Raw genomic sequence first — 13,376 nt, 5'->3', positions numbered from 1 at the left:
CACCCTGGCAAAGAAGGCAACAGTGAGAAGGGCCTCCCAACCCTAGGCAGCCCTGCCAAGTCGCAGGCACCTCCACTGACCGTGTAGACCACAGACTCTGAGCCCACTTTGATCTGGAACATGGCTGCCCCCAGCACGTGACCTGCGTAGTAGGCCTTGATCTCCAGTTCATCATCCACCTGTGGAGGGAGCAGAGGGCTGAGCTTAGGCCACCAGGTGCAGAAGTCAGTGTCTTCCACATCTCCCACCAGCTCCTGTCCCTCATGCATGACATTCAGGTCTCAACCAAAAGACACCACGCAGAAGGAATGCAAGCTGAAGAGCAATGGAGGCAGCAGACTAAAGCATCAAAAGCTACTGGAAGCTGTTCCAGAGGACAGGGCTTTAGGTGGCCTCTCAGCTCCCACGACGGGAGCTCTCCACACCACACAGGCAGGCCTGTGGGCCACAATGGCATGCTGACCATTCAGATGCCCAGCAGCACACCACAGGGCTCTGGTGCTGGGGAACACCACAGATGAAGCACACAGGCCCTGCTCTCCAGAGAGAGAAAGAGAGGCAGGACTAAGAATAGAGACAGAGTCCAAGAAACTACAAAAGAGTGGAAATTCTAAAGTTAGGCACTGTGATGACCTAAATGAAGAATTCAATAGGTGAATTTACCAACACATGGGATATAACCAAGAAAACCAACAGCTAAACTCTGAGGATGGAACAGCATGAAGCACAGGACAGAAGGATGGAGGAGGCAGAAGAGGCCAACAAGCAGCTCTGAGACCCCAGGGGCTGAGGAATCAGCACGCAGGCCGTCACACAGCCAGGATCCTGAACAAGAACAGCAGAGAGTGGTGTGCCTGCAGTGTGGGACGAGAGTGCTGGCCTGCAGCTGTGCTCCTCGTGAAAGTGGCCCTGCAGGAGTTTCACGGGGACAGGATCGCAGCAGCCGTGCAGGAGGGGCATCCCTACGCTGCAAACTGCAGTCCTGTGACCAGAGCCCACAGGGTGACTCCACACAGCTGATCAGACCTTGGTTCTATTAAAATGGGTCTTCAGAACACAGGTCTTTTACCAAGACTGAGAGAGAAGGCCCAAAATGGTGAAAGGAGGCCCAGTCTCTGAAACCCGAGGCCAGCCCCTGCGGTGGTGGGAGACTGCCCACTCCTCACCAGCACATCAGGCCCTGTGCACTGCCAGTAGGTCAGGGTCTGACCACAGCAATGAGAAAACCCAGGCTCAGAGAATGGTGGGGCTAGAGGACACAGCATGGCCTCTGCTCACACTCATCTCATCAGAAGGACCAGAGGACAGGACAGGAGTCACTGGGACTGTCAAGGCTGCCTCCTTTGGCCTTTGTTTTAGGTGTGAGCCTTGAAAACGAGGGTGTTACAGAAGGAGCGTGTGGTGCAGGAGTTTGCACAGCTGTCTGCACACCGCCCATCCCAAGTTCCTCAGTGTTCCTTAAGGCACTCTTGGGGACAAGGCTGCCTCTTTGCCAATTAAGTCGCTAACTGCTGTGGAAGGTCATTTCACTTCCAAGGTGACCACGGGAGTGGACTTTAACACTGGCTTCGCTGCAGAAGCTCACAAGGCAGGTCCAGACATGCAGCTGGAGGTGCAGGATGCGAGCTCTGCTGGGCTACTAGTGCCTCCTGGGCCACGATGACTGGCCACCATGCAGGTCACGGCTCTGCCCATCTGCCCTACAGTGCTGTCTAGGGCACACCTCAGCAGGTGGAAAACATCCCTAGCATATTTCTTATTGGTCTTGCCTCACTGGTTTCTGCTGGCCCAGCTGCCTATGTCATGGCACCCATGCCAACCAGCTCCAGCTAGGATCAGAGAGTGACAGTGACCAGGTGACCAGCTGAATGACCTTGCCTGACCCACACCCTGTGGGCACATTTTAGTTTGCAGAAAACGGCAACAGAGATTTGCAATGGACGACAGAACTATTATGTCTATGGGCTGAGAGAGATTCAGCAGTTTCTCGACCACTCCAATACACAAGGGTGCGCCTGGCTCTCCCTAGTCTGAGGGGTGAAGTCTGTACTGTACAGAGAGAAAAAGAAGAGTCCTTCAGGAATGAAGACCGCGGGCTGGAGTTGTGGCTCAGTGGTGGAGCGCTTGCCTAGCATGTGCGAGGACCTGGGTTTGATCCTCAGCACCACATAAAAATAAATAAAATATTGTGTCCATCTACAACAAAAAATTTAAAAATAAAGTTATTAAAAAAAAAAAAAAAAGAGGAGGAGGATGATCAGAAAAACCAGGAAAGAAAAAGAAAAGAAGGGGGCTGGGGAGATAGCTCAGTTGGTAGAGTGCTTGTCTTGCAAGCACAAGGCCCTGGGTTCAATCCCCAGCACCGCAAAAAAAAAAAAAAAAAAAAAAAGAAAAGAAGAGGGTAAAATAAGTCCATTCACAGACAAATATAAATCAAAGGAATTCACCCATACTGGTGTTCTTTAGGCAGAAGGTAAATTTTTCAGACTAAAAGGTGAAAACTGGCCAGAAACAGTGGTGTGCACCTATAATCTCAACAATTCAGGAGGCTGAGACAGAAGCATCACCAATTTGAGGCCAGCTTCAATAACTAAGGGAGATCCTGTCTCAAATTTTAACAAAAAAGGGTTGGGGATGTGGCTCAGTGGTTAAGCACCTCTGGGTTCCCTGGTTCCAACAAACAAGCAGGGCTGGAGGTGCAGCTTAGGGGTACAACACTTGTCTAGCCTAAGTGAGGCCCTGGGTTTAATCCCCAGCACTGCAGCTAAAAAACAGAAAGAAAAAGGAGAAAGACCAGGTGTGGTGGCCACGCCTATAATCCCAGAAGGATCACAGGTTCAAAGCCAGTCTCAGCAACTTAGCAAGGCACTACTAAGCAAGTCAGCAAGACCCTGTTATTAAATAAAATAAAATATAAAAAAGTGCTGGGGGGCTGGGGCTCTGGCTCACTGGTAAAGCACTCACCTAGCACGCGTGAAGCCCTGGGTTCAATCCTCAGTACCACATAAAAATAAAGGTACTATGTCCACCTACGACTAAAAAAAAAGTGCTGGGGATGTGGCTCAGTGGTTAAGTACCCCTGGGTTCAATGCCAGGTACCAAAAAAAAAAGAAAAAAGGAAATAAGTGGGGGAGATATGGAGTACACCTATATTACCAGGAAAGTAGATTTCAAGGTAAATTGTACCCTTCATGTTGACAAAATGTTCAACCAGAAGGATAAAATGATCCAAAACACCTAGGTGCCTAGTAATGTAGTTTCAAAATATATAAAGCAAAATCCTAAAAAAACAGACAAATCCACAGTCTTTGCAAGCAGCTTCGTTAAAGCTGACTCGACACTCATTTAAAACCCTCACTCCCTCCTTAACCCACACACCTCTTCAAAGTTCAGATGGGGCACCTGCAGGGCTCGCCTATCCCCAGGTCTGGTCTCTGCCTCCCCACCCAGCAACACGCCAGGAAACCAAGTGATGGGCTGGGGGTATAGCTCAGTGACAGAGCACTTGCCTACTATCTACAAGGCCCCAAGTTTAATCCCCAGTAACACAAAAACAAAACAGACCCAACAACCTGTCTGGCAGACCAAGCCCACCCCTTCTCCCAGTGTGCTCAGACAGCACAAGTGTCCTAGGGCAGAGGGTGGTAGCTGGTATCTTGAGTGCCACTGCGCAGAAGCCTCCTGTCAGACATGTGCACTCCCCCCAGCTCCATGCCAAATCTGGGTCACCTGCGCACTGCTGCCTCCTGGTGGCCCTACAGTGCCAAACAGAAGAGCAAGAGCAGGTGGAGTCCAAGGCCACTGGGCCTCGCAGACTGTATGCAGAGTAGGTCAGGAGGAGCCCCAAGAGGGCACTGTACCGGCCTGGACACCTGGGGACCCTGACCTGAACTGTCTGGTGCAAGTGGACAGCTACCACCTTCTTCATGCAGTCTTTGATCATCTGGGAGGTAAAGAAGTTGGCCTCGCCTTTCTTGTCCACGGCGATCTTACGGTAGTCCTCCAGCAGGATTGGGCAGATGGCCTGGGTGGGGTGGGTCATGTAGATGGGTCCGTCATAGCCCACCATCTCACTGAAGTAGGGGAGTGCTCCACAGTGGTCCAGGTGGAAGTGGCTGGGGGGACAGGGCATCAGTTGGCCTAGGATCACCCTCCCCCAGTCACTCCAGTTCTGGGCTCATGGGTCACTCCACTTATTCACTGAAGACACCTTCCTGGTTACTGAAAAGTCAAGGATGAGCAAACACAAGAACCGCTATTTTCCTAAACTGCAGTCTGAACACTTAGGACAGGAAACTGACGTATGATTAAAACACAAAACAGACATAGATAGGCTCACACAGAAACAAAGCAGCTCAGGAGGAAGGCATAATGGGAGGGGAGCTGCAGTCTCTATCACGTGGTCAGGAAGTCCTCCTGGCTAAGGCAGAGGAAGCTGGGACTGCACCAGGGGAGGATGAGCCCCATGGTAGGAAAGCAGTCCATGACTGTGTCCCAAGCCACAGACATCCAGGCAGCTTTCCAACATAGGATGCTTCAGCCTAAAGGCCTCCTCTAGCTACCGGGGGACAGGACCAGAGTGCTGTGGTCATCTGGCAAGGCCACACAGAGCAGGTGGTGACAGGACGGCAGAGATTGAGGGGCTGGAGCCTGGAAATGTCTGTAGACTAGATGGAGCCCGCGGGTGAGAGCTGGGAGGAGGGCTGCAAAGGTGCCTCCCCCGAATCCGCCTGTCGGGCTTAGGGGTGACAGGTGGCTGGCTGGACCATAAACCTAGAGCTCAGGTCAGGGTCAGTGTCGGGAACCAGAACCACCAATGGCTTAATGTCCCTGAGATAGCAAAGAACAGGACCAGGGCTAGAGCTGGGGAGGAGGAGCAAGGAGATGGGGTGTGTACAGTAAAACAGGACAGAACCAGCCAGAGGACCCAGCACTGCTACAGTCAGGGCCTGAAGAACGGCCCTGGATGCAAGTGAAGCACACCACCCAGGCACTTCCCTGCCTCCTGGGGCACCTACCAGACTCTAGTCCACAACAACTGGGGACGTAGTCAGCAGGGACAATAAGCATGGAGTGCCCCCTGGTTGAAGGGATGACCACAACCCTGAGGGGTGCACCACAAAGGCAGCTTGGGGACAGGACCCCACAACACAGCCGGTGGGCAACACATCACACCTGCAGCCTCCGTGGGCAGGGAAGGAGGAAGGCCCCTGATGGGTGCTCACCTGATGATCACACAGTCCAGGAAGTCAGTCAGCCGGCCATTTTGGGTGATGTAGGAAAAGTCAGGAAAGCGCCTCTGAGAAGAAGCCATGGGAAAGGTGAGGACACAGCAGGCCACCCCAGTCCCAGGAGTGGGGGCATGCAGCTGGCACCCAGGGGTAGCACATTCCCAGCAGATGGCTTCAACCACTGGCTGCTCACAGATGCCTGGAAGGACAAGCTGCTGGCCAAAATCACCACCAACCTCACTACCCAGCACATCCCCAAGCCCAGCCTACAGAACCCAGCAGGGACCAGGGACTTCACCTCAGCCTGGTCCCACCTTAAGCGCTGAATGGGTGCAGCTGGCCAGGTATGCCCAATGCTGCCCACTTGCCCCCTCACCCCAAGGCCCAGGGACCTATCACGTACAGCTACAAGGAGCGAAGGAAAGGTGGACCCTCCCTCTGGGCACCTGCATTCAGGACTCACATCATCATTGAAGCCCATGTGCATCCCACAGTCCAGCATGACATTCTTGCCCGCAATGGAGACCAGGATGCAGCTGCGGCCCACATCCTGCCCGGCTCCTGCTCAAGGGGAAGGGCAGGTGATATGTATGGCCATGCCTCCTCCCACTGCCCCCACTGTTGCCTCCCAGCCTCTGCAGAGCTCTCAATGGGTTGGGGAAACCAGGCCCTAAGGCCATTGCGTAGACAGAGGAGATGGGTCAAGAAGACAGCTACCTTCATTTGTAGGCAAGAGAAATGCACAGGGAGGGGACAAAGTGCTGGGCTGCCGGCCCAGGGTCCAAGTGCCCTCCTCCACCAAGCTTCCCCTCAATTCTCAAAGTTGGGGCAATCCTGCTGGGTGCAGTGGCACATGCCTGTAATCCCAGTGGCTCGGGAGGCTGAGGCAGGAGGATTGCAAGTTCAAAGCCAGCCTCAGCAATGGCAAGATGCTAAGCAACTCAGTGAGACCCTGTCTCTAAATAAAATACAAAATAGGGCTGGGGATGTGGCTCAGTGGTCAAGTGCCGAGTTCAATCCTCAGTACCCACCCCCAAAAGTTGGGGCAACACAAGTTCCAAAGCTTGATGGGGCCATTCTTAGGCACTCAGCCAAGCTGTAAACCAATGAGGTCTTCTCTTCTGGGATTCACTGGGGGGGTCCAAGGTGCCTTATGGTGGTATTGCCACAGAAAGATACCCAGGTGACCTCAAGTCAGCCACAGGGAAATGGCCCTGACTGTCCAGCAATAGCCGACAATTGTGGCTGCAACAGGAACATCCCAACCAAGGCAGTGGGAACCTGGCCCCATGCCACTGCACCCTAGCTCATGCCAACCATGCTCTCTCTCACTCTCCTGATATCCAAGAGACCCCTCCAGCGTCTTCAGTCCAAGGCCTTGGCCAGATAGGAGCACACCTGACCCCATGTGGCCATCTGTCACCTCCTCTGGGGCCTGGGGGCTACAAATAGAAGGACACAGCCTGAGCTGCAGTGGGGAATCTAAGGACACCAAATAGTCTAGTTTCCACCTTGAATCCTAAAGATCTGCTTCTGCCAGCTACCTGAACCACCCATCTGTCAGCACCATACACATCAAGTTGACCTGGCCATGACACAGAGCCTGCTGGACTCAGGCAGCCGGTCATGGGTCTTGGGTTCTCTTGCAGATGAGCACCCCAAAGGAGAAGATCCAAGCTGTCTCTTCCCCACTGCAACTCCAGACTCGAAGCCACGTCAGGCCCAGAGACCCTCCAGATAATTGTGGGAGGGAAAAGGTGAGGACCTGAGGGCATGGAGATCCCATAAGCACACAACCACCAAGTACAGGGCCAGGGTTGGTTGTCTGAATTCCAACATCTAGTTCTTAGTCACTGGCAGTTCTTCCAAAGCTCCAGAACCATGGCAGGAAAGATTCTGGAGAGGACAACTTCCCAGTAGTGGGGAGAGTGGGTAGCAAGATGGAAGGACAGTTCTGCTAGGGCCATGTAGAGAAGTGACCTGGGGAGATTATCAGTATCTGGCCAGGGTGATCTGGAGTCCTGAGGACATCCAAATGGAAAGGTGCTCCAGACACTCTGTCCAGGGAAGAAAGCAATTTGTAAGACAGAAAATGGCAGATGTGCACAAAGAAAGCCAGAGACTCAGAGTTTCTGGGACTCTGGGTTTCAAGTGACTGTTCCAGGATGTTAGGACTTAAAAAAGTATGACTCTACACTTCTTTTCAAAAAGTTAAGCTACTTTTTTTAATGTTGCAGAGACTGGTAACAGGGTGGAACTGAAGGTTGGTTGGGGATAACAGCACAAGCAGTAGAGGGTGGAGGTGGGCACAGAGCCAGAGAGAGGACTCAGAGGGTGGAGGGAGAGTAGGGGTGAGGAAGCAGAGGTGGGCAAAGAGGGTCTTCAATCAACAGCCACGTGCAGAAGAGGTCAGCACGCTGAAGGCAACCACAGCCTGGACATACACCCTGTAGCTGGATTTAAACCCACGGCCTGGCTAGACGAAAAAGCAGCACCTTCTCAGGACCCAGTTTACCTGCTAGCCACCTGAGCCCAGGAGGCCTCATGCTGGTTTCACTGCTAGGAAGCCTGGGTATGGCTGAGCCCCCAAGATGTCACAGCAAGCTCTGGAGCCAGGACCCAACCCCAAAGCCCTTGGACCCCGAGCCAGGAACAGGAGGCCAGGAGGCCTCAGCTCCGACCCGCCCTCCGACCCGCGACGCTGGGCACGGAGTCGCACAGCGGGCAGAGCGTGGGCGGTCGGCGACCCGGGCCGCCCTGGGCCGAAGGCTGCCGGACCTCAGGGTGTGTGGGGCCAGGACAAGACGCCGTCTGCACTCAGCGACTCCGACTCACCCAAGGGCGTGACTCTTATCTCAGGCATCCTGCGGGGTGGCGGGTCCTCGGCCCCGGATCCTCTGCGCTCCACTTGAGCGGAGGGAAAGCCGGGGACGCGCGACCCAGAGACGAGCAGCGACGCACTGCGCAGGTGCAACCGCTGCGCCAACTTCCGGTTCTCTCGCCGGAAATGAGGGATATGCGCGGAGTTCTGATCGGGAGAGCGGCAACCAATCAGGTGCACGGGCGGGCAAGGAGGCGGGGCGGGGCGGGCGCGGGGCGGGGCCGCGCTCGCCACACCTGCCCAACCGCAGGCTTGGAGGAGCGCGTCTGGCTCCTAACTGGTGAGACCTGGCGCGCGGGAGGCGGGGCGAGCGAGGAGCCGGCTCCCACGCCGCGCCGCGCCCCGCCGCGCCGCGCCGCGCAGACCTGCGGCCGCGGTCCGCCCTCCCCACCATCCGGATTCTGCCGCGCCCTGTGTCCCCCAGCCGGAGCAGAGACCCGCCAGCCCGGTGCCAGCTAGACTGAGTCCCAGGTGAGACTTGCAGGCGGTCAGCCTGGCCCCTAAGCCAGACTTGGCGTGCCGGGGTGGACGTGCTGCCGGACGTCACCCCGCCCTCCCACCGGGCCCGATCTACTCTGGGGGAGGCTCCGAGGTGCCCTGCACCACCTTCAGGAGCTGGCAGGCTGCCTGCTCCCTGCTCTCGGCTGCACAGCCGCTGCCCTTCCTGTTCCCAGCTCGCCGAGGACAGCTCTGAGAGGCTCCTGGCAGCTCCTTGATGTCTGCTGGCTTGGGTTATGGGCAGGAAGGCCAGGCCCGAAGGATATTGAGTGGCTAAGAAGGAACCCCCGAGGTTTAGAAGGCATCTGCTCGGTGGCCAGCACGTAGGCTCTGAGACAGGAGAGGGGTGTGCCGGAAGACTCGGGGCCTGGACGCCATCTTCCTGAGGCCCAGGTTCCGCAGTCCTCACACCTGCAGATGATGTGAGCCCATCTGCACAGTCTCCACCCCTTACCAAGCAGGCAACCCAACCCGTGGAACCTGCTGGTTCTCTGCACCCACTGGGTCATGCCAAGGCTAGGGGCACTCTGGGCCATGGGCAGGAAAGAGAGAATACAGTGTCTTTTCCCCAGAGCTGAAGGACTGAGCCTTAGGATTTGGGGAGTGGAAGCCAAAATCTGTGCGAAAATCCAGGTATCCTGTTCCTGTCAGGCTCTCAGCACAGTTGGAGTACTGCAGGTAGGGAGGCCAAACAGGGCTCCCAGCACCAAGGGGCACAGGAATCTCCAGCCCCCAGTGGGGTGAGTGTTCATCCTGGACATAGGTGAGACCCATCAAGCTTCCCCATAGGTTTGCCATGAGCCGCAGGTCCTTGGGGCACCCAGGAAGGTGGGGCTGGGATGCTTGGAGGCAGCCCCTCCAGGTGTGGGGACTGGGATGTCTGTGGAGTGACTTCAGGGACACAAGCAGAATCCAGAGTCTGTCCCCTCCTGGACACTTTGGTCCTAGACCACTTCCAGAATGTTCCCTGGAGTGCTCCTTGGGGGAGGGCCTGTGGCAGTCTTCTGCGTATGGGAAGACCTTTGGCCCAGCCACCCTCTGTATGGGATGTGAGTAGCTCCAACAGCAGGAGTGAAGATGGTGCCCACCTGTTCAGCAGATGCTGACCCCACAGCCTCATCTCTGACCTTAGAGTACAGCTGTGAGCAAGAAAGAAAGATCTGCCAACTGCCCTCCCACCCTTTCTTGTGCTCCCATCTCTGTTTTCCACAGTATTTGTCTCCTCATCTACTGTGTCAGAAATGCCTACTATCTCAGAGTCTCTGTTTTTATTACGATCTAACCTCCCCATCAGAGCATCACCCTCACAGGGGCTTCAGGTGCAACACGTGCTCAGAAGGATTTCCCCAGCCTGTGAGAACAGATAGGGAATCTGTTATATAGAGAAACCAAAACAAGCAAGCAGAAAGCCTTGGAAGACAGGTCTGCTGCAAACAGGATGCAGCTAGGGATCCTCGAGTCGGGGGCTGACCTGAGTCAGTGGCATGAATGACGAGGAGGAGCCATGCCCAGGTCCGTGGCTATGGTCAGTCTGTGTCAGGTCTGTGAGAGAGCCTGTGGCTGCAAGAAGGGAGCTCAACCTAAGGGAATGGGGCGGCCTTGTGGGCAGACAGTTGTAGGACCCCAGCTATTTCAACTGTTCCTCCATCCTCCCACCTCCCTGGAAGAAATGAGCCACAGAGAGAGCTGATCCAGCCAGAGGACCCACAAGTTCTGTGTGGAACTGTTTTAGTTTGTGTTAGAAAATGGATGGCTTGGAGGCGGAGTTCAACCTGAAGGTTGTGCTGGTCAGCTTCAAGCAGTGTCTCAACGAGGAGGAAGAGGTGCTGCTGGACCACTACATCGCCAGCTGGAAGGGTCTGGTCAGGTGCGTACACAGGGCACCTCCCTGCAGAGGCTCCTGAGGGAGCAGCTTTCCCTGCCAGAGTCCACATGCCAGGGTGCAGAGCAGGCATGCTGGTGGGCTGTTCTCACCCAGTCTTCTCACCCCTGCCTCTGGGCTGACGTGCCCACAGTCTGAGGGTGGTGTCCCTGGCACAGGCTGGGTGCCCTGGGTCTGGGTGAAGACTCAAGTTCTGTCTTTGCTGTGCAGGTTTCTGAATAGCCTAGGTACCATCTTCTCCTTCATCTCGAAGGACGTGGTCGCCAAGCTGCAGATTATGGAGCGTCTGCGCAGCAGCCCCCAGAGCGAGCACTACACAAGCCTGCAGTCCATGGTGGCCTACGAGGTGGGCAATAAACTGGTGGACCTAGACCGCCGCTCCCGCCACCCCAGCTCAGGCTGCCGGACGGTGTTGCGCCTGCACCGGGCTCTGCACTGGCTGCAGCTGTTCCTGGAAGGCCTGCGCACCAGCCCTGAGAACGCGCGGACCTCCACCCTCTGTACTGACTCCTACAACGCCTCACTGGCCGCCTACCACCCCTGGCTTGTGCGCCAGGCAGTCACCGTGGCCTTCTGCACCCTACCCACACGCAAGGTCTTCCTTGAGGCTATGAACGTGGGGCCCCCTGAGCAGGCTGTGGAGATGCTGGGTGAGGCCCTGCCCTTCATCGAGCATGTGTATGATGTCTCCCAGAAGGTCTATGCAGAGCACTCCCTGTTGGACCTGCCCTAGTGGCCGCACCCAGGCTGGATGGGCTTCCCCTGCTGCAGAGCTGGACTCGGGCAGCCAGGGCCCATGCTCTCCACAACAGAGCCCTCACCCCTGCAAGCTGAGCTTGTGAGAGCCACCAGCTGACAGGAAAGGCAGGCAGCTGGCCTGGGAGAGGCAGCACAAGCCCTCCCTTGGCCCAGGATGAGAGCCTTCTCAGCCTCGGTTGCAAGCATGCCTGGTCAAGCCCCACTGAGGCTTGGAGAGTGGAGGCTGCATGAGCAACAGCCTGATGGTCGCCCTGCTGCTGTGTGTGGAATCTGTGAAATGGTGTGAGGACAGAGGTCCCTGGGCACCAAGGTTCTATCCTGCCCCAGCTGGTATGCCCAGCCCATGTGTATCTTTCCCATGCCTGTCCTAGGCCAGGTCTGGGACACAGCAGGCCCAGCTGCCCCAATCCCTTCACACCCTGGCTGGCTGTGCCCAGGCAGAGAACCTTGGGCAATGGTCTGGGCACTATAGACTCTCCCAGCCCTTTATCTGCCTCCTTGTTAGCCTGTCTGCATGCTGAGCAGAAAGGCCTTCCCTGCCATCTAAACAGCTCCTGCAGGGAGTGCATGAGCTCCCCAAGGGACCCAGCAGGCCATCTCCTGCAGAGGTGCCATTGCAGGCCACCCCTGCATGGCCCAACACCACTGGGTGGAGCCAGGCATTCCCTCTGCCCCTACCTGCTGCTCATCCCCACAGTGCTCAGGAGGTGGGAGTGCTCAGGCTAGGAGGGGGTTGAACCCCCTTGTCTAGCTGAGAGTTATCAGATGGTCAGACCTAGCCAGCCATCACGCAGTGCTCAGGGGCCTGGTTGCTCCCACTCTTTACAGTGACCTGCAGGGACCCTGTCTGCGGTGCAGCAGATGTGCATAAACGCAGCTTCCGGGTGGGCCCGGCCCTTTGGAAAGTGATATGTGTGATATTGTCCAGCATAAATAAACAGTGCTCATGGGACTGGGATGGCATTCCAGGGTTGGGGGTATTGGGTACACCAGGTGCCTGCTTACTTTGGGGAGGACATGAAGGTACTCTGCAAGGGCATGGAGGAACCTAACCCCACAGACAGGGCTGAGGCATGTGCTCCCCAACCCCAAGAACTCAAGGCTTATTCAGCCACAAGGACACAAGGCATACCCAGGACAGCAACCAGCTCTGGGACACTGCTTGTGCTTGCTCCTGGAGGCTTTAACTTGGTCCCCCCACCATAAAGTCCAAGTTATCCCCATTTTACAGGTGAGACATCTGACACCCAGGGTCATCTACACGAGGGGCTGGGTAGGAAGGACAGGTCTGAAGGTAGATCAGAAGAGAGGTCTTTCCAGTCCAGGGCCAAAAGTAGGTGGGGACTGCTCTCTGTGAGGAGAGCAGGTTGGCCAGGAAGAGGATGCATACTGGACAGGGTCCTCTTGGCACTCCACCCCAAGCTCAGGATCCACTGGGGCCACACACCCTATCTAACTCTGCCAACACCTGCCAGGATCCAGGGTCCACTTGGAACTGGCCAGAGAGCAAGGCTGCAGGTGCAGCTGTGTGTGGGTGTGGTGTGCCCACATGAGCATTGTGGGTCCCTTACTGTGCAGCCGCAGTGAAGAGGCACAGGCCAGGCTCCACCTCCCCTAAGTCTGTGCTGGGCCCCCAGCTCCTCCCAGTGCTGGGGGACTGTGCCCACGAGGGCTCCCCAGACTGGCCGATAAGAGGCCCAGGGTGCCTACAGCTGCTCTAGCACATTTGGTTATGGCCTTTCCTCCCTTGTTTGCATGAATCTGTCCCCAGAGGGAGGCCCCTACACATCAGCCAAGATGAGTGTACCTGAGTGTACCTGGGCCAGGGGTCAACGGAGTGGGCACAGTTGGTAATAGGGTTCCCGCAGCTTCCAGGCATCAGATCCCTGTAGAGGAATGACCTGGCCCTCAAAGGGTCTGCCCTCCACCCCCAGACCCACTTCACACCCCAGCTGTAGGGCAGAGGCCTGGCTGTTCAGCTGTCCTCCCAGCTGGTCTTTAGGCCTGGCGAGGCCACCCCTACAGCCTCCTGACTGCTGGCCATGCTGCTTGAATTTGAAGGGGCTGGAGAGAGCTCCCCAGGGCATGGCACTCCTTGCCTCTCCCAGCCACTTGAGACCCCAGG

General features: G+C 56.2%; 3 protein-coding genes across 6 annotated transcripts in view; 2 read left to right on the top strand and 1 right to left on the bottom strand.

Moving 5' to 3' along the window:
* The window catches only part of Pusl1 (pseudouridine synthase like 1), a 9,135-nt gene extending 7,008 nt beyond the window's left edge, over positions 1 to 2,127 (top strand). The window contains exon 8 of the mRNA XM_047538919.1: positions 1 to 2,127. This exon is cut by the window's left edge and continues 3,994 nt beyond it. The gene's annotated coding sequence lies outside the window, so the exon portion shown is untranslated.
* Ints11 (integrator complex subunit 11) overlaps positions 1 to 8,221 on the bottom strand; it is an 11,909-nt gene extending 3,688 nt beyond the window's left edge. The window contains exons 1-6 of one of the 2 annotated variants that reach the window (XM_047538909.1): positions 8,067 to 8,221; positions 5,695 to 5,792; positions 5,226 to 5,299; positions 3,887 to 4,115; positions 81 to 179; positions 1 to 4 (exon numbers count right to left, since the gene is read on the bottom strand). The exon at positions 1 to 4 is cut by the window's left edge and continues 31 nt beyond it. In XM_047538909.1, coding sequence (XP_047394865.1) covers positions 1 to 4; positions 81 to 179; positions 3,887 to 4,115; positions 5,226 to 5,299; positions 5,695 to 5,792; positions 8,067 to 8,094 — 532 coding nt within the window. In that variant the 5' untranslated portion in view covers positions 8,095 to 8,221. The remainder of the gene's footprint in view (positions 5 to 80; positions 180 to 3,886; positions 4,116 to 5,225; positions 5,300 to 5,694; positions 5,793 to 8,066) is intronic. The other variant, XM_047538899.1, reaches the window with a different exon arrangement.
* Positions 8,222 to 8,362: 141 nt separating this feature from the next.
* Positions 8,363 to 12,203, top strand: Cptp (ceramide-1-phosphate transfer protein). Of its 3 annotated transcripts, none has more exons than XM_047538968.1 (3): positions 8,363 to 8,583; positions 10,278 to 10,477; positions 10,703 to 12,203. In XM_047538968.1, the coding sequence occupies exons 2-3, from the start codon at positions 10,356 to 10,358 to the stop codon at positions 11,223 to 11,225; spliced, it is 645 nt and encodes a 214-aa protein (XP_047394924.1). In that variant the 5' UTR covers positions 8,363 to 8,583; positions 10,278 to 10,355; the 3' UTR covers positions 11,226 to 12,203. The 3 variants fall into 3 exon arrangements, with proteins under 3 accessions (XP_047394924.1, XP_047394933.1, XP_047394913.1); XM_047538977.1 differs by having other exon boundaries at positions 8,364 to 8,583; positions 10,343 to 10,477; XM_047538957.1 differs by lacking the exon at positions 8,363 to 8,583 and having other exon boundaries at positions 8,590 to 10,477.
* Positions 12,204 to 13,376: the final 1,173 nt, after the last annotated feature.

This window comes from Sciurus carolinensis, chromosome 1, assembly GCF_902686445.1.
Source record: "Sciurus carolinensis chromosome 1, mSciCar1.2, whole genome shotgun sequence".
Classification (NCBI taxonomy): domain Eukaryota; kingdom Metazoa; phylum Chordata; class Mammalia; order Rodentia; family Sciuridae; genus Sciurus; species Sciurus carolinensis.
The sequence above is the reverse complement of the archived record's forward strand: the minus strand, read 5'-3'. Positions and strand labels throughout refer to the sequence as shown.

Excerpts from the sequence above, each read along its gene's own strand:
- Cptp (XM_047538968.1), top strand. The coding sequence starts at position 10,356 with ATGGATGGCTTGGAGGCGGAGTTCAACCTGAAGGTTGTGCTGGTCAGC. Across the intron at positions 10,478-10,702 it reads AGCTGGAAGGGTCTGGTCAG|GTTTCTGAATAGCCTAGGTA; the intron begins GTGCGTACACAG and ends TTTGCTGTGCAG.